At 38.7% G+C, this 19,683-nt stretch overlaps 1 protein-coding gene across 6 annotated transcripts in view; it reads left to right on the top strand.

Moving 5' to 3' along the window:
* The first annotated feature begins 7,949 nt into the window (after positions 1 to 7,949).
* cdc42bpab (CDC42 binding protein kinase alpha (DMPK-like) b) overlaps positions 7,950 to 19,683 on the top strand; it is a 76,246-nt gene continuing 64,512 nt past the window's right edge. For 2 of the 6 annotated variants that reach the window (XM_058074563.1, XM_058074550.1), the window contains exon 1: positions 7,950 to 9,099. In XM_058074563.1, coding sequence (XP_057930546.1) covers positions 8,922 to 9,099 — 178 coding nt within the window. In that variant the 5' untranslated portion in view covers positions 7,950 to 8,921. The remainder of the gene's footprint in view (positions 9,100 to 19,683) is intronic. The other 4 variants (XM_058074571.1, XM_058074555.1, XM_058074582.1 and 1 more) reach the window with 2 other exon arrangements.

Here is a 19,683-nt window from a genome sequence, read left to right as displayed (position 1 = left end):
TAGGAAGATCTTGAAGCAGTGATGACGCACAGGAGTGGAGTGGACTAGGGCGCCCTGACACCTCGCTGTGGACCCCTTTATATCTCCACGGCCCCCCCCAGTAGTTTGTGGAGGAGGAGGGAGGGGGGCTTATCAGAACAAAGGTGCGACAATGCAGGAGCCATCCACAACAGGATATCTTCAAACAGCAACAATTACACTCGAGTGCCATCAGTGTAATTACTCTTGCTTGGTGGCATTTCATGATAGGAGTCTGCAGGTAAAATACACACTTTTACACGCCATTTTACACTTTTTGGCCTGTTTTGCACACATAGATGTAGTATTATTTGTCAGTATTTTTTTGTACATGCATCATTACATGGGAGGGACAGTGCAATAAATGGACATTCTAGTAACTGGATTCAATAATAAGGTTTTTATTTAATCATAAACAATATGTATAATGTAGCTGGAATTTGTACTCATTTTGGTTTTGAATTGGTAATTAAAATTTGTAGTTGTAGTGCAATAGTCATGTGAATTTTTAATAGTTGTTGACAAAAACTGGAGTTGTTTACATAAATTTGTGATATTTTGAATGAGAATCTGCGCTAGTTGTCAACAAAAACCTTATGTAAATTTGTGGTAGTTGTGCATGTACATTTGTTTCCATGGTTGATTTAAAAAAAAATGTCATAATTGTTTGTGTGAATTTTGGATTGTCGTCGCCAAAAACTCTTGTTTATGTAATTGTTGTTTATCTTTAATTTGTAGTCATTCAAGTAAAGGAGTTGATAGTTGATAGTCTAGTAGTCGTGTCCAGATGAGTCCTAGACAGACGATGATGTCTTGACCCTGTGACTGTTGGAGTGCCCACACATACACACACACACACACACATACAGAGAGTGTGTTGTGTACATTCCACCAGACGATGTCAGGCAGCAGACACACACACACAGATCTTATTTGTGTCTGGAGTTGTGCTCTTGGTATGGCGGGCAAGTGGATCAGGATCAGGTGTGTTGGTGATTTTTCCAGGAGGAAACGGAAGCGCGGTGACAGATGTATGGAAGGAGGGGGGGTGATATCGGGGGAGGGTTTGAGGATTTTTTTTTATAGGATGTTTATTCCGACCCTTGTCAGCCCATTCTTGGCCTTCACTCCAGCAGATTAAAATTATTAGCCAAACAGACAGTTAATCCGGGGGGTGGGAGGGTTCGGAAGGGCTTGGGGTGGGGGGTGCGGGATGTGGATTGGGGCAGGCTCTTCACAGGTTGGTGATTATCTGATTCCATTGCAAGGATTTGCCTTTTTTGTCACACAAACATTACAAGAGGGCCCACAAGGCCTCCCTGTGATTGTGTATTGGCTTTGTTTGCTTGCAGATGTCAGACAGACTGGAGAAGCACACAGGAAGAACAAATGACAGATGAATGCCAGCCCTGCTGCTCCGACACAACTACTGCTATGTACTGCATACTACACTCCATGTATGTACTCCATATATACTGCATGCATGAGGATGAATGGAATTATTTGGAAAGTTGCACACATTTTAATGTTGCACAAACCTCCGTATACTGCATGCATAAGCTACCAATCCAGTCCACACGTATCAGAGATGCTCAATATGCAATTGGATGGAATTATTTGGAAAGTTGCACACATTTCAATGTTGCATAATCCTCTGTATACCGCATGCATAAGCTACCAATTCAGTCCATATATATCAGAAATGCTCAATATGCAATTGGATGGAATTATTTGGAAAGTTGCACACATTTTAATGTTGCACAAACCTGCATGCATAAGCTACCAATCCAGTCCGCACATATCAGAAATGCTCAATATGCAATTGAATGGAATTATTTGGAAAGTTGCACACATTTTAATGTTGCACAAACCTCCGTATACTGCATGCATAAGCTACCAATGCTGTCCACACATATCAGAAATGCTCAATATGCAATTGGATGGAATTATTTGGAAAGTTGCACACATTTTAATGTTGCACAAACCTGTATGCATAAGCTACCAATGCAGTCCACACAGATCAGAGATGCTCAATATGCAATTGGATGGAATTATCAGAGTTGGAAATTTGCACACATTTTAATGTTGCACAAACCTCCGTATACTGCACGCATACGCTCCCAATGCAGTCCACACATATAAGAGACGCTCAATATCCAATTGGATGGAATTATCCGATTTGGAAAGTTGCACACATTTTTATGTTGCACAAACTTCCATATGAGAACCAATATAACATTCTGGACGGCAGAAAAAAAAAACATAGTCACATGATCCCGTATGTTATTTTTAATGTTGTTATGTTTATCATCGGCCGACAATATCCCCTAATATCCCGATGTCCCTTATGTACAGTATATTTATAGACTCACATATACACATATATACAGTATATGTATGTTCCAATACTACATCATATGTGTATGCTACAATCTAGTCTATATAGGTGCAATATGCATGCTACAGTATATTGTATGTATATGCTGCGGTATAGTCCATATACTGTATATAATATCGACTATATATGCTGCAATATAGTCCATATACTGTATGTATATGTTACATTATAGTACATATACTGTGTGCACATGCTGCAATATAGTCCATATGCTACTAAAGTCTACGAGATGCAAGAATACATACAATTGTCCATGTATGCGCTGCAATATTTTGTACATATAGTATGTTGAAATACAGTCCATGTGTTGTATGTATATAGAATATATACAGTATGGAACATAAACTGGGATTAGATGGTTTGGAGACAGTGTAGCCCAAAAACGAACAGAGGTCCCCCCGAGTGCTCAATCAGAGAGTCTGATGGGGGTCTAACGTGGCGTCCAGTCAAGAGCCGGTCTAAGTACGCTAAAGCTACATTTGCTGTCCTCCCTCTGGATGACATTACAAGCCCTAATTGGCGAAATGAAGATGGCCTTTTTTGTGTGATATTTCTCAGTCTTCCTTCCTTCCCAGTTCAAAGCCTGCCGTCGATGCGGCGAGGTGCCATTTCTTCTCAATCAAAGCTCCCACAATCAACAATGGAGGTGTTAATTAACATGCAACATTTGCATCCAATTTATAGGCCGTTGCCTTCCATTTGTGCACACACACACACACATTGTTTGCGGAAGACTTGATACACACATTTACAACACGCAGCTCCACAGAGTCAATATTGAACCTGTGTTGGTGGTCACATTCTTCATTCCTCCGATCTCAACATCAAATATTTGAGGGATTGCTCTCTAGTTTGCACCCTAATGGCGGCTCGCTGCACCCGCAGACATCCTACATCCACCGCAATCATCATCGATCAGTCTGTCCGAGGTGGGAAGCGCCAGACCAGACTTGGTGGACACCCCCCGGACGACACAGTTATTACTCGACGACCCCGGGAGGGATGGACCATACTGCTCGTTTGATACCATATATTACAGGTATGCTGTTGCCGATACCGATACAAGCCGATACCGGGATGTGTGCCATGACATATCTCCTGTAGTGGAATGAACACATATTTTTGATATCGCTTTATGGTCTGGAAAAAAATCTGATACCGATATCAACCGATAACTATCGGTGCCATCGCTAATTATAATAAGTTGATGTTAGTAAAACACATTTTCAAGTTGGAATAAAATAGAAACACTGGAAATAATCCACAAAGTCAGATGAAATTTAGTACTTTTTTTACTTGAAAACATTCAAGATTATTGAATTATTTTATTAAAGAGATTTTAATCAGAATATAAAACACAAGAATATAGGCAAATGATCAATGCACTCGTTTTTTTCGAGTTTCGACCAATTCATTTTCTACCGCTTTCTCCTCACGAGGGTCGTTGGGGTGCTGGTCTTTGGGTGAGAATAATAATTTTAATTTTAATTTTAATTTTAATTTTCATTTTCATTTTCATTTTCATTTTCATTTTCATTTTCATTTTCATTTTCATTTTCATTTTCATTTTCATTTTCATTTTCATTTTCATTTTCATTATTTAATTCATTATATAAAATATGCTATATTTAATTGTATTAAATAAAATAAATAAATAAATAATAAAATAAAAATAAAACAATGAGTAATTATTATTTATATGAGGTGTCGATTTTGGACCAATATGCAAATTTGTGGAATTTTTTTAATGAGTGGAAATATGACTGGAAATAACCAATTGAGTCAGGAGAATTGCAGTAATTAATACATGAAATATATTTGCAATATATTTTTGCAATATTTCAAGCTCATTGAAAGATTTTGGTGCTTTTTTTGTAATTATAATCGGAATAAAATTACTTTTGTAAAGAATATATCCATATAACAATATGAACAACACAAAAAATAACCATAGAAACAATTTAGATCATAGAACCATTTTTATGAAAAATAACCATAGAAAACTATCCATCTGATCTTCTAGTATTGACCCGATACTGCCAGTACCCTCGGTATCGATGTTATCTCGATGTGGATCGACCCTCAGACAGCCATTCAAGTCGAGTCCAGTCTAATTGCATTTCAGACGAACAGAAGCAGCCTTTAATCCCACAAGAGTCGATTTAGACAAATAGGATCAGACCTGATTAGACAGCCGTAACAATTCATATTTTCATTAACTTTTCATTCATTGGCGTCCAATATACAAACTATAATAAAATACATACTGTATTTATGTATATATTATGCTGTAAGGTACACATATTATGTTTCAGTTACACTTTTACGGATGAAGTAAAAAAAACCTAGCTAAGCCAATAGACTCAAAAAGGATGCAGTTTTGCCTTTTAAACACTAGAGGGGAGTGTTGTAACAAAAATCATTCAATTGTATTAGACTGCATTCCTGGAACAAGTCCATCGGTTTTATCGCCATGTTGAAAAATAAAACAGCTGCCATTTAATAGAAAATCAATTATATTCGCAAACTATGATAAAAAAATTAACTCAACTCGTATATTTCATCTAACTTTTAAGCATATTTGACCACTCAGTAAAGCAAATCAGCAAAATATGTCAATTTAATTGCATTTATTTACCCCCCTTGAACACTTAAGGCCTAAATAGGACAAAATATTGGCAAAATAGGACTTTTGTATGAAATGTTGTCTTAAGGGGATGAAACTCAGCCACTTTTAAGAGGTTTTCCCTATTGGGGACCCTTGGGGGCCATTTGGGTTGTAATATACTCAGTTATAAATGCATATTTTTGTTGTTTCCTATTGTTTCCTATGCTTGGGTTCCCACTTAGACTCGGTGAGACTGAAATGGAAAGTATATAATGATTTATAATCATATCATTTTCATAGAACAACTAAAATGCGATTGCTCCACAGGTTCATGATGATAACCGACACGTTTCATAATAGAAACGAAATAGAACAGGGCTCTCAAACACGTGGCCCGTGGGCCAAATGTGGCCCGCAGGACACTAGTTTGAGGCCCCCGCCTTGATATGAAAGTTTAATGTTAGTTTGATATGGATGCTGTATGGTATCATGTACCCAGAAAAAAATTATTACGTTTGATTAATGTTCATGTTAAAGGTTAAATAACTGTTAATAGTTATCCTCCCTATCCGTGTGGAAGTGGTAAGTTTTTGGCTATTTAAGTTGAAAGGAAATAACTTTAAGGCTACCGTTTAGGTCGCTAGCTCTCTAGTTCGTGAGTTAGCATGTGTCTCAAGACACTGCAGTTGCGCAATATGTTGTAAATAAAAAGAGTATAAATGTGACTATAGTCGTGTTTTGTCATGTCTACAGGGCTCTAATAATGCTTTGTTCATTTTAATCTGAAAAAAATAATTTACCACCAACTATATGTGGTTTCTTAAGTTTTTATTATTTGCCGTTTTATTATTATTATTATATTTATTTATTACTGATTGATTGATTTTCTTTATTCTTGATTTGTTTATTTATTTTTAATGTTATTTTGTGTAGAAAAATAAAAAGTAAGATATTTGAGAACAGTGGAATGTTTTATCAGAGCTTTTCTTGTAGAAAATTGGAACCAAAGCAAAGTTTATTCATTTTTCTGTTTTAAATAAATGCGTTTTTTTTTTTTTTTTTTTTGGAAAACCTGATGCGGCCCAGTCTCACCCAAACCCTAGCTCCAGTGGCCCCCAAGTAAATTGCGTTTGAGACCCCTGAAATAAAAAAAACAACTACAAACCACTACAAACGGGATGTTATTAGTGAGGGATGATTTTCTCATTACAAGCCGATTTCACCATCATAACAATGACATGAAAGCATTTCAAGTCCAATTATTCCATGGTTTGTCTTCAAAGCAAGGAAGCAACAACTCCAATAAAAAATAATGTGAAGAGCTTTTGAAGAGTGACCCAAGCGCCGGGTTACAAGACGTGATGTATCCTAGACCAAGATTCAGCACATTTGCTTCTTTTTTTTGTACACTAGCACACAAAAAACATGTCCAAAGTGCACATGAATCCATCATGTGCACATTCTCCTGCTGTTCCAACATCAACTGAACGCTTCAAATGACCCACCACTCTTGAAATTGTATTTTTTTTTACATATTTTGTGCGTAAAAGTTGATTTTCTGCAATAGAAACACTTCCGAAACAGACAAAGCTTCATTCTCGTGCCTCCCCCTTGCTCTTATTTTCTATGGTGAATATTGGGCAGACCTCCATGTTGCCTGTTAATCATTCATCCGTGCACTTTGAGCGGCGATAAGCGCCTCGCTTTCAAAGAGCACGTGGCGAGATAAGTCAGTTCTTATGACATTACCGCCGTCAATCATATGCTGATTTGACTTGCAGAGTCCTGTGATCAACCTACTGGACCAATTCTCCACAGAAATGAACGTTTTTATGCATTTCTGCGTCTTCATGCATTCATCTCTTGTATTTAACATCTTAAAATCAATGCAGGTGACCCCAAAATATACATATTAGATTTATTACATCATATTTATGCATTTTTAATGCATTAAATAATTATCTTGGGTGAAAACTATATACCATAATATTTTTTGGGGGGTCAGAAAATTATGTAAAATTATGTAATAAATAAAAACACAATATTTAAAAATGTATATAGCACTACTTTGCTATATTTTATAAAATTTTAGTTGAATTTAAATTTTGAATTAAAATTTTAAATGTTTGCATTAAATAATTTTCTTGGGTGAAATCAATAAGCTTACGCTACAATATTTTTATTTTTGTCAGAAAAAAATAACATTATATATATAACAATATGACAATATTCTCTATGTTTTGTCATATCTTTATTTTTGTGTACATACAGATATTTCTGCATTAATTGCGTTACGCATTATATTCATTTTATGTAAAAAAATATTTTTATGTATTAAATAATGAAGAAAACGTTTGTAAAAAATATAAACTGGAATGTATAGGGTAGAATAAATAAATATAATATTAATTTATAGAATATTCTAATGAATAGAATAGTATAAATATAAACAGATATTTTTTAAAAGAATGTTCGTCTTGTAGCCTTTTATTAAAATAAAGAGAAACTGAAAATACAATGCCTGACAGACAGCCTGTAGTTTCCATTCATATTTTTTGACAGCATCTCCCCCCTCCTTCACCTCTTTCCGCACAGCAGATGCTGCGATGGGCGCCATGACGGTGAGCACCCAAAGATACTACAAAATGACTAAGAACGGTCAGCCAACCATATGTACGCATGCGCAACTGTATATTTCTTGAGGCTCCTGTCGTATATTAATGGTAACTTTAAACCAGACGTGGCTTTGTATACATGATGTAAGTGTTCTGAAGAGATGAGCGCCCATTCATATTTTATGGATGAGCTCTGTTTCCCATAATGCAACGCGACGCTACTGGTCTAACCGGTGTATGAGTTATCATCTCTGCCTTTGAACGTCTCTGGTAGCAATCTGCTGGGAGCTGGGGCTGAGCGAAGGCACCAAGAGGCGACCAACCAACCAACCGACCGAGCGACCGACCGGCGGAGGAGGAGGAAGGAGGCAAGGCGAAGCACCAGTGAGGAGTTTTTGCTGCGTTTGGGAACCAGCAGGACGAGACTTTTCCTCCTGCCGTATTGCAACTGTGTGTAGGCTTCCGGCTCCTGTATATAACATAAAACAGAAAAGGACTCCACATTTTAACGAATTCCCTTTAAAGTCTCGAACACAACCGTCGTGTGGAAAGTCGTAGGAAACTAAAGGACGGTGGACGGAGAATGGGATTTAAAGAATATATCGTCAAGTGCTGAGTTGCTACAAGGAGATACAATTATTACGAATTATTACTTGAAAGGCTCCGACTTGGTTACGTTTTTTGGGGGGGACACGGTGAGGACATGACATGGGGGAAGCCTTTGAAGAAATCTGCAATGATGACATTTAGCAGCAAAGCGGAGCAAGGTTAGCAAGCCAGCTAGCTAGCCGAGTTAGCTAAGGCTGCTAACTAAGCCTGTGTCGCCCTTTGCATTCCCGGAGCAGAGGAGGGGCGCTGGGGGCTTTGTAGCATTGCGGCTCGGCTTCACATTTTTTTTTAGCTTCCGGCAGTAATGGAGAACCCCGAATGTCTGGCACATTTACGCAGGGGGAATTGTTAAACCGCAACGAGAAGACAGTTTTTCATTTTTTTAAAGGAGCAACGTCAAAAGCAACCGACCCGGGGCAGCTAGGCTATGTTATTGGGAGTACTTTTCTCGGTAGGTAGGTAATGTTAACATGGGGAGGCCATTTATACTCCAAATGTGTACGTCAAGTGAGCAAACATGTATACGAAGTCAGTAAATCTACTTTATTTTAGCTAAAAGTTTTTTTTTTATTTTCGAGGCAAATTCAAGTTCTTGACAGGCCCACTCGAGTGAACGTGTTCGCTTTTAAAATAAAATTCTCATTATTATTAACCCCCACTGGACTGTTCAACCATGTCTGGAGAGGTGCGTTTGAAGAAGCTGGAAAAACTGATTCTGGACGGACCCATTGAGTCCAATGGCCAGTGTCTCAGCGTGGAAACCCTGCTGGACATCCTGGTGTGTCTTTACGATGAGTGCAACAACTCTCCACTCAGAAGAGACAAGAATATCCTGGAGTTTTTGGATTGGGGTAAGTTTTTTGTTTTTGTCCTGTTCAGCCAAGCTTCCCTGTTGTTCTTTTTTTTTTTTTTTTGGTAAGATGATATGCTAATAATGTTGGTGGTGCAGTGTGGGCCCTCCCTTTCACATCACATTCCTTTTATAGTAGTCGTGGGGCTCAGTTTGGCCTGCTCTTTTCCCTCAACACTACACTCTCCTTAAAAAACTACAAGAACGCATGCTTTATTGTTCTGCAACGTACAGCGACAGTACATCATTTTTTAACTTCAGGCACATAATTGCAATGAAGTACATGTGGATCACACACTGTAATGTTTGGTTGGACTGCCTTTGGGTTTGTTGACGGCTTGCATTCGTTCCGTCCACAGTTGCGTTCAAGATCTTTGTCAATTTGGATCTGTGTATGCTTGCAATTCAGCAAATTTACAAGTTTGTTGTCAAAAAACGTTTCCCCGCCCCACATTTATTCTTTTTCTATGCCGCTTATCCTAACTAAGGTCGTGGGTATGCTGGAGCCTATCCCAGCTGTCTTTTGTCGAGAGGCGGGGTACACCCCGGACTGGTCTCCAGCCAATGAGAATTCTGGAACAATGAGATTAATGAGATTTACTATATTTCTTATGGGGGAAATTGACTTGGTTAGAGTCTGTTTCGGTTAGAGTCCTACCTTCTGAAACGAATTGACGACGCTGTATTCATTTACTCATTCATTTTCTACCGCTTATCTTCACAAGGGTCGCGGGCATGCTTGAGCCTATCCCAGCTGTCTTCAGGCGAGAGGCGGGGTACACCCTGGACTGATCTCCAGCCAATCACAGGGCACATATAGACAAACAACCATTCACACTCACATTCATACCTATGGACAATTTGGAGTCGCCAATTAACCTAGCATGTTTTTGGAATGTGGGAGGAAACTCCACACAGAGATGCCCGAGGGTGGAATCGAACTCAGGTGTTTTAGCTGCGAGGCCTGCTCGCTAACCACTCAAGCTACCAGTGTTTTACCAGCCCGTAGAGATCAATTTTTATCACCGAAAAGGTTGTCCAGAAATCCAAGAAATTAATTTTAAAAGTTTGTTTTCCAATATTATATTTAATGACAGCTCTTATAGCATATAAGCATATATCTGGGAGCCCGTGTTCCCTCCTGTGAGGGCATAGAGTCGTTCCTGCCTGTTTCCAGAGCTTTCCCAGATATGCAGAGCAGGCCAGGCATGCTACGGCAGCTAGCTGGGCCTCCGCACCGGATAAAAAAAAAAAAAAAAGTGAGTTGTTCACATTCCTGCTTCATGCACAAACCAAACCCCCGATGGCATACACACACACACACACACACACACACACACACACACACACACACACACACACACACACACACACACACATAGCTGTTCCACACAAACCTGTGTGTGTGTGTGTGTGTGGTCCCCAGCCTAACTTCATGTGTTGTTTTTTTCCCCCCCTAACTTCGCACAACAGGAGCAAAAGATACAAAACTGAAAACACCTTTTCCTGGTGGTACAGTCACCAGATCCCAGGAAGGAGATGCTATGGAGTCGTGATCACCGTGCAACCATGGAAACCAAACATGTTTTTTAAAAGAGCAATATAACATGATAAGACATCAGAGTTGCTTATGCAAGCCTAAAGGATCACAGCGTCGCATGCAACACAGTGGGAAGTAAGGAGACAATAAGATGAAATATGATCTGGTTCTGGTAATGTTCAACTTTTCTTGTGTAAGTCCAACTTTCTTTTTTTCGAAGGGTGGCTAATTCTACCATACTTGGGCCCAACTCACAATTTAAGTCACGTACCTAAGTGGGAATGCTTCGATTTCCGTACATTTCCCCTCCTTCAGCACCATTGGGAGTGGTGGGCCGGGGCACTGCCCCATTGCATACATAACTTGAGTCATCGATTGTAATCCGACCGCTCCTTGCCTCGCCTCTACCTTTTCATAAACAGAAATAGACTCAAAGTACAGAGGAAGTACTCGGTTAGGGTATTTTTGGACTGTCAAAAATTTCAGCCAAAAATGTTGCCTCAGTTTGCGTACACCAAATTGTCCATAGGTATGAATGTGAGTGTGAATGGTTGTTTGTCTATATGTGCCCTGTGATTGGCTGGCCACCGGTCCAGGGTGTGCCCCGCCTCTCGCCTGAAGACAGCTGGGATAGGCTCCATCACCACCCGCAAGCATCGTGAGGATAAGTGGTAGAAAAGTTTTTTTTTTTTGATAAGAGAAAATTATGCTTGAAATGTAGATTTTCCCACAAAAAAAAAAAAAAAAAAAAAAGTTTTTAGTTGGGAACTGATATTTTCCTGAAACGTACGTATGTTCTACTTCTGATTACTAAAGAACGGAGAAAGGCAGAAATTATGCTTGAAATGTAGCTTTTCCGTTTGTCTATATGTGCCCTGTGATTGGCTGGCCACCAGTCCAGGGTGTACCCCGCCTCTTGCCCGAAGACAGCTGGGATAGGCTCCAGCACCCCTGCGACCCTCGTAAGGATAAGCGGTAGAAAATGAATGAATGAATGAATATTCCCAATGGCGCAATAAATGGCAGGAAACACTTTTTTTAATGGCTGTGATAAATAAATAAAAACATGTCCATGGTAGAAGGACGTGTTCATCCGCAGAAAGTAAAAGCCAACTTTCCATCAAGAAATGACTAGGTTAATATTAGTTTAGCAGCTGCCTATTAAAAGCAGACTAGATCACATAGATGGCGTAAACACAAGTTTAATCCTGCACACTGTAAAACGGTTCAAGATGGGGGACCGCAGTTCACTAAAACATGCACATCCACAAAAAAGGCCCCACATTTTTATGACCAACGTACATGAATCAGGTGACGCTTTTTTCCCCACCCTGAGAAAGTGGATGATCCACAGAAGAAGATAAACATTTAAATTGGGTGTGCTTTTTTTTTCTTGTTTGGTGATCTCATTCCACCTGAAATGGAGACCCCTGCATGACCTGCAGCCACAGGGGAAGTGAACATGGGAAAGTACGCTGTATCCCGATTCCTTGTGTTTACTTCAGCAGTTACAGTGTGTGCAGACTTGTCCGGATCAGGCTTTTTTTTTTTTTTTTTTTTTTTTTTTTAAAATAGCTTGCCGTGTGCTTGGTGAACCTCAGGGATTGACTTGTAACTGAGATACCATTTGAATGGTATCACTAGCCACGTTTACATGAGGAGTCTTTCTCTTTCCAAATGACCTTTCCGAAAGCAATGGTATACACGGAAAGGAATATTCCAATCGCGTGTCTACATGCGCCGCTATAATCAACCAGAATAGTCAACGGGGCATGCCCAGTAAAGCGTAAACACCAACATCACGTGATACCGACTTCCTCCAGTTTTTCGTTCACTTGTTGGAATAACTCCGTATTACCGGTTTTTCCTTCATCCAGTCTTGGAATTTAGTTTGAATCCAAAACAAACTTTCCGCAGCAGTCCAGTGCCGATTGCTCGCCTCCATTTTTTTTTAAATCGAAGAACGTCCGGAGCACTGTGGCACTGTGGTAATACATGTCAAAGCCCTATTTACTAAAAGGGCTTTAGTAGACACTTACTATATATATATATATCTTCATACGCATAACATGACTGCATATACTTATTTTCATAAAAGGGAAATAATTCACGCAGAGAAACTGATGGATCAGTGACTTACTCGGACACGTCACCAAAGGTTTGAACTAGCTATTTGCTTACCAGCCACTACGCCGTCCGAGCCATTTATCGCTTATCCGACAATCGGATCTGATATTTGCTCTATCAACATTTGAATATCGCAGTGAATTTGGCAACGCGGGCACATAAACGAATGAAAGTCAATTAGTCAGGCTTGACGGGATAGATCTCCGGTCTACAAAGGAAACAATATTCCGTGCTTATGAACTACACCTACTACTTTTTTTGGTTTGTTTTTAAACCTCCAATTCTGAGTCATGACTCGAGTGAGTTAATGATTCTGTTTTGTGCTCTTTTTTGGGTTATCGCAGGTTGTTGGAATTTGCCAATATGTGAGTAAGCATAGGATTATGTAATGTTACTTTATCGATTTTTGTAGTATTACTTAATCATATCACGAAGATGTTGCATTCAACTGCTTTCCTCTTGTCAGCCTTGCCGTCCCTACAGTAGGCCAACATGGCTGCCTGATCTTTTCTCAATCCAGCATCAGTGTAAGCCCGCAGTGACCAGCTGTCCAGCTGCAGCTGATGTATGCGAGTTTTCATTGGCGGCTTGCCTCACGCAGTACTTGCAGTACACTGTACACGCACTCACAATTGTACTGTTTAGCCTCGTATCTCGAAAAGTACCCTACTTAGCATCCTCTGTTGAAAAGACCTGCTCAGGCGCTGAGACGGACCAAAAAAAAAAAAACCCTACTATCTCAGACTATCTGACATCTTGTACCGCTACTCTTCCAGGAGCACTCTGCTCTGTATTAAAATCACGAGCAGGCTCCTAACAGGACATCCTCACAACTTCTCCGGGTGTTCTGATGTTTCCTCTCCGGCTGTCTGGGAAGGAAGCTCAAGGACTTGGTGAGCTAGTTTGGACCAAACATCTTACATGATGTCATTTCAGGAACTGAGACAGCTGTATGGCATTGTGTCATCGTGTACTCACTCGGGACCGGTATTGTGACGGTGTTGACAAGAAACGATCGTTTCCTTGCTTGTGGGTACAGAAGCATGCAGTTACTCATTTTGCTTTGCCGGAATACATGGACAGTATTGGGATATGTCATTAACCCTTAGATGCATAAGTGGGTCAAAAATGACCCGGTCAGATTGTTTTCTTGAAATATCTTCGTAATGAAAAATTTGTATCATTTCATATTCCAGGTATTCGTCAAAAAACATGTTTTTGATTTCATGCCATTCACATTTTTAACTTACCTTTTATACATTTTAAGAATTTTTAGTTTTTGTGTTACTACCCCAACCTTCCATAAGTGGGTCAAAAATGACCCGGTCAGGTTGTTTTCTTGAAATTTCTTTGTAATAAATTTTTTTTTATCATTTCATATTCCAGGTATTCCTCAAAAAAACATGTTTTTTATATCATGCCATTCACATTTTTAACTTACATTTTACACATTTTAAGGAATTTTTGTTTTTGTGTTATTACCCCAATCTTCCATAAGTGGGTCAAAAATGACCCGGTCAGGTTGTTTTCTTGAAATTTCTTTGTAATAAATTTTTTTTTATCATTTCATATTCCAGGTATTCCTCAAAAAAACATGTTTTTTATATCATGCCATTCACATTTTTAACTTACATTTTACACATTTTAAGGAATTTTTGTTTTTGTGTTATTACCCCAATCTTCCATAAGTGGGTCAAAAATGACCCGGTCAGGTTGTTTTCTTGAAATATCTTCATAATGAAAATTTTTCATCATTTCATATTCTAGGTATTCCTCAAAAAACATGCTTTTGATATCATGCCATTCACATTTTTAACTTACCTTTTATACATTTTAAGGAATTTTTGTTTTTGTGTTACTACCCCAACCTTCCATAAATGGGTCAAAAATGACCCGGTCAGGTTGTTTTCTTGAAATATCTTTGTAATGAAAAATTATCATTTCATATTCCAGGTATTTCTCAAAAAACATGTTTTTGATATAATGTCATTAACATTTTTACCTTACCTTTTATACATTTTAAGACATTTTTGTTTTTGTGTTACTACCCCAACCTTCCATAAAAAATGACCTGCATGCATTTTCTATGGAATCCAATAGGAACCTTTGATTCTTATCAACTCCTAAATATAATATTAAATATCATACAAGTGATTATTCCTAACCAAAATGGCAATATTGGCATAAAAACACATTGATTCTAGAATGGGTCATTTTTGACCCACTTATGGAAGAGTGTAGGGTCCAGTCACTAATGCATCTCAGGGTTAACCCAACCCCATCCCATGCATATAATTATCTGGAACTGTATGTAAGCAATACTGTAAGACTTTCAATCTGTGTGAATTGTTGGTTGCTGCTAATTGTGATAGAACCATTAGAAAGTGCCAAGGGCTGGGTTTACTTCCTTTCTGCGAATCCCAAAGGACGCACTACCAACACAGGTCATTAGTCGTGCTCACAGGACCCCCAGGATCTGACCGCAAATGGCATCTGCCCTGCTTGCTTCCACCTTTTCCTTCTTCCTTTACTCGTCTTCTCATCCCACAGTCTTGCTTTTAATCTTGTCACTGGTCTCATCCTTTCCCCTGAAGGCAATGTGAGCTAGTTTTGGCTGTCAGTTTGGTGCGAATCCACACATTGATCTGGTTTTCAGACCATATGGCCAACGTGTGTCCTGTCCAATGTCTACTCGGTTGACTCTGGCTTCAGAGTTTTTCACTCTGCTGCCCTCTGTCAAATAAAGTCACTTTATATTATGCTCAGAAGTAAATATAGGTATTCATTATTATTGTTTTTTTTTTTTTAGAGTGACTCATTCCAACTGTGCTAACACAAGGAGGTCTTTGAAATATCATGGAGTACTAGTGTGTGTGTGTATGTGTGTGTGTGTTCTTGTTATGCTCATTTTCCTACTGCTCCCTTTTTTTTAAAAGAACTGTTTAGTGTATCGACTTACCCGGTTAAACATAAAGAGTACACCTCATACTTTCATGACCGCAAGTTTGGTTTTAATGTCTGGATCGGCAGGAATTAGCTTGATTTTGTTTGTATCGTAGCATCGTAGCATTAATCGGCAATAATTAGGTTGTACTTTGTTCATGTCCCACTAGCATAAGCATGCAGGATAAGTTGGAATCCTGGGAATTGGTGCAAAGCTTTACTTGTTTTTATAGTGCCATGTCAGTGTGGCATTCAGGGGAAAAATGTCTTTTCTGCGAGTAATGACGTTTTCAGCTCAGAGCACCAATTAGCAAGTCTTAGCCTTTTTTTTTTTTTTTAGCCTGCAAGATTAGTCTAGACTAGTGACACATTCACAAGTCAACGCCGCCGTCTGGGCAACATCTTCAATGCCTTCTCCAAAGTTCTTCATTCTGTCAATGGCTGGATTTTTGGAAATCTGCCTATCCTGTCCGTGGACAGAAGGGGAAAAAAAAATCCACATAGTTTTGTCTCTTCTAATTTGGATTGCAGGAGTGTTTGAGACAGGAAATGAAAGCGTATAAGGAATGGTCTCTCGATAAGAGTCTAACCCAGGGGCCTCAAACACGTGGCATGCGGGCCAATTGTGGCCCGCAGGACATCAGTTTGAGGCCCCCGCCTTGATATGAAAGTTTAATGTTATTGCGGCCCGCGCAAGTTTGATATGGATGCTGTATGGTATCATTTACCCAGAAAAAATTATTACGTTTGATTAATGTTCATGTTAAAGGTTAAATAACTGTTAATAGTTATCCTCCCTATCCGTGTGGAAGTGGTAAGTTTTTGGCTATTTAAGTTGAAAGGAAATAACCTGAAGGCTACCGTTTAGGTTGCTAGCTCTCTAAGTTTGCGAGTTAGCATGTGTCTCAAGACCATGCAGTTGTGCAATATGTTGTAAATAAAAAGAGTATAAATGTGACTATAGTCGTGTTTTGTCATGTCTACAGGGCTCTAATAATGCTTTGTTCATTTTAATCTGAAAAAAATAATTTGTCTACCCATCAACTATATGTGGTTTCTTAAGTTTTTATTATTTGCCGTTTTATTGTTATTATTATATTTATTTATTTATTACTGATTGATTCTCTTTATTCTTGATTTGTTTATTTATTTTTCACATTATTTTGTGTAGAAAAATAAAAAGTAAGAAATTTGAGAACAGTGGAATGTTTTATCAGAGCTTTTATTTTAGTAAATTGGAACCAAAGCGAAGTTTTTTTTTAATTTTTTTGTTTTTAATAAATGCGTTTTTTTTGTGGAAAACCTGATGCGGCCCAGTCTCACCCAGACCCGAGCTCCAGTGGCCCCCAAGTAAATTGAGTTTGAGACCCCTGGTCTAACCCAACGGACAAACCAAAAGTAATACAATAATAAAATCCAGCAGTCCCCACGTTCCGTGGTGGAAACCTGATCAGGGTTTACCTGATGTGAACCGTACCTTGGCAAATGAACTGAACCTCACCGGATGGAAACGTGCCTTTTTAGCTTATGTGTCTCCAACCAGTCAGTAGTCTCAACTTACCAAGTAAGTTTCTCTTCAGAGGGAAATCCAACAGTTTGTCCAGGGTCCAATCCATATGCACAAAAATTGTGTATGCCCTCGTAATAAACTTGATTCGGAAAGAGGCTTAACACAATGTAAAACATTCCAAGTTTGGAGCAAACTTCCTCTACCCGCTGTTAAATCTAAGGATTAGAGAATCAAAGGGTTCTTGGGATTCAGCCACAGACGCAATTTGGCTTCAAGTAGTAGATCCAGTTTAAACCACGCGTACGTACTGTTACAGCTCTGCAGTGATCTTTTTAATATGGTGGTTGGATTTCTAGAAGTAACGTAAAAATTTCAATTGCAATGCCTCCTTTTAGTGTTTTAGTCCCCAATAAATCTGTTGGCATGGGAGCCCGACTTCTGGCTGACCCCTGACTTGTCTCGACAAAAAAAGGGACAAAACCTATTTGCGGCTCTCAAAAACCAAAGACCACTACAGCTTTGTCACGGAACAGGTTCATAAATAATGTAGGGTTCTGGTTTCTTCTTCTCGTCCGCCTCGGCCTCCCTCTCTCTTTTCCTGTTTCAGGATGTTTATCCGTCAGCAACGACACAGACAGGCAAAAAAATCCCAGTTATGGTTGTATGGTAGGAACGCCAAGGAATCCAATCAAGATCTGCTTGTTTCTTGCTTTACAGCTGCGGTCATGTGTAGAAATAATTTAGATCGTTCTAGCGTTTAGCCGTTCTAGTGGTTTCTATTTGGAATCTGTTGTCCAGAACACTAGATGAACATTTTTTACATTCGGTTTTGGTTGACTAGGTTAGCTACCATGTTTTCATTCTGCTGCCATAAAGCTTTAAATCTGTACACAACAATTTTGCTAACTTGAATAGTGTAAACAAACATAAAACCTTTAACTGAGAACTAAGATGTTGTAACTCTGAGATACAAGTCTTAGTGTCGGTCTGTAGTCTGGGGAAATTCCAACGAACTCACGGGACAGCATAGCATTACCGTACCAGTTTGCCCAGGTCGTACGCGGATCGCATGACATTCCTGCCTTGCAATAAAACATGGGCACAGTCACCATGCTAACACAGTGGAACTTGTCACTTTCTCCATACCTGCACCGGCATCGTCACTGAGTCGATACCTCTCGTTTGCGAGACACCACGCAACATGCAGACTGCGGCATTGGACATGGATCCAATCAGAAGGATTTGGTTTAAACGGGTGTAGTTGGCAGCGACAGTTGCATAATTCAGTGGGTTTTTGTTTTGATGGTTTTACATGTCGTTGGCTGTAGCTGCATACACTGAGGCCCTGTTGGTACTTGTAATTTAATTTGTGCCCTTCCTGCTTCAGCGCTGATTCATACCAGAGAAAATGCTCTCTGTGGCAGTAGAATCCCATGAAACACTCTATATATATGTATGTATGTATGTATAAATATATATATCACAATAGATGAAAATATGAGCTGGAAACCTCATATTACAAATATACAACATAAAGTGGCCAGAAATATTTCAGTATTGAACAAAGCAAAATTTGTTCTCAATCAGAAAATCACTCCACACTCTTTATTGCTCTGTGGTTCTACCATATCTTACTTATTGTGTGGAAATATGGGCTAATAACTATGAAAGCAATCTTCACTCACTAAATGTACTGCAAAAAAAGGTCAGTAAGGATAATTCATAATGCCGCCTACAGAGAACATACTAACTCCTTATTTCTAAAATCACAAATACTTCAACTTGCTGATATAGTTCATCTTCAAACAGCTAAAATAATGCATAAGGCTAAAAATAAGCAATTAGCTAAAAATGTCAACAAATACTTCTCTACAAGAGAGGAGAAATATGATCTCAGGGATGAAGTACATTTGAAACACTTCTATGCTAGGACTACGTTATGCTAGCCATAGCATTTCAGTATGTGGAATCAAACTATGGAATGGATTGAGTAAGGAAATCAAACAATGCACAACGATGAGCCAATTCAAGAAACAATACAAGCAGTTGATGTTTGCTAAATACAAGGATGAAGAGTCTTGAACCAGTCATGATGTGCTATATATATCACTATATTGACACTTACTATGGTACCCATTATGTCATTGGATGCTCATATCACCGAGTACTTCGGTACGTGACAAAAAATAAAAAATAAAATAAAACTAAAAAAAAAAATTCATAAAATATATATTTTTTTAAATTAAAAAAATATATTAGGAAAGCAGGAAGTGAACAAATGTAACAGTTACTGATTGTAAAAGTACCAGATGGAGGGGTAGGATTTAATAAGCTTTGCTTCTTCCTACTCCTTTCGAACTGATTATGTGATGCATTCAATTGTAATCTGATGCATGTTCAAATGAAATAATACCATTACCATTATATTTAGATAAATAAATAAGCACAGCTACTAGCTTATTATT

This window comes from Doryrhamphus excisus, chromosome 1, assembly GCF_030265055.1.
Source record: "Doryrhamphus excisus isolate RoL2022-K1 chromosome 1, RoL_Dexc_1.0, whole genome shotgun sequence".
NCBI classification, from domain to species: domain Eukaryota; kingdom Metazoa; phylum Chordata; class Actinopteri; order Syngnathiformes; family Syngnathidae; genus Doryrhamphus; species Doryrhamphus excisus.
This window is presented reverse-complemented; position numbering and strand designations above follow the sequence as displayed.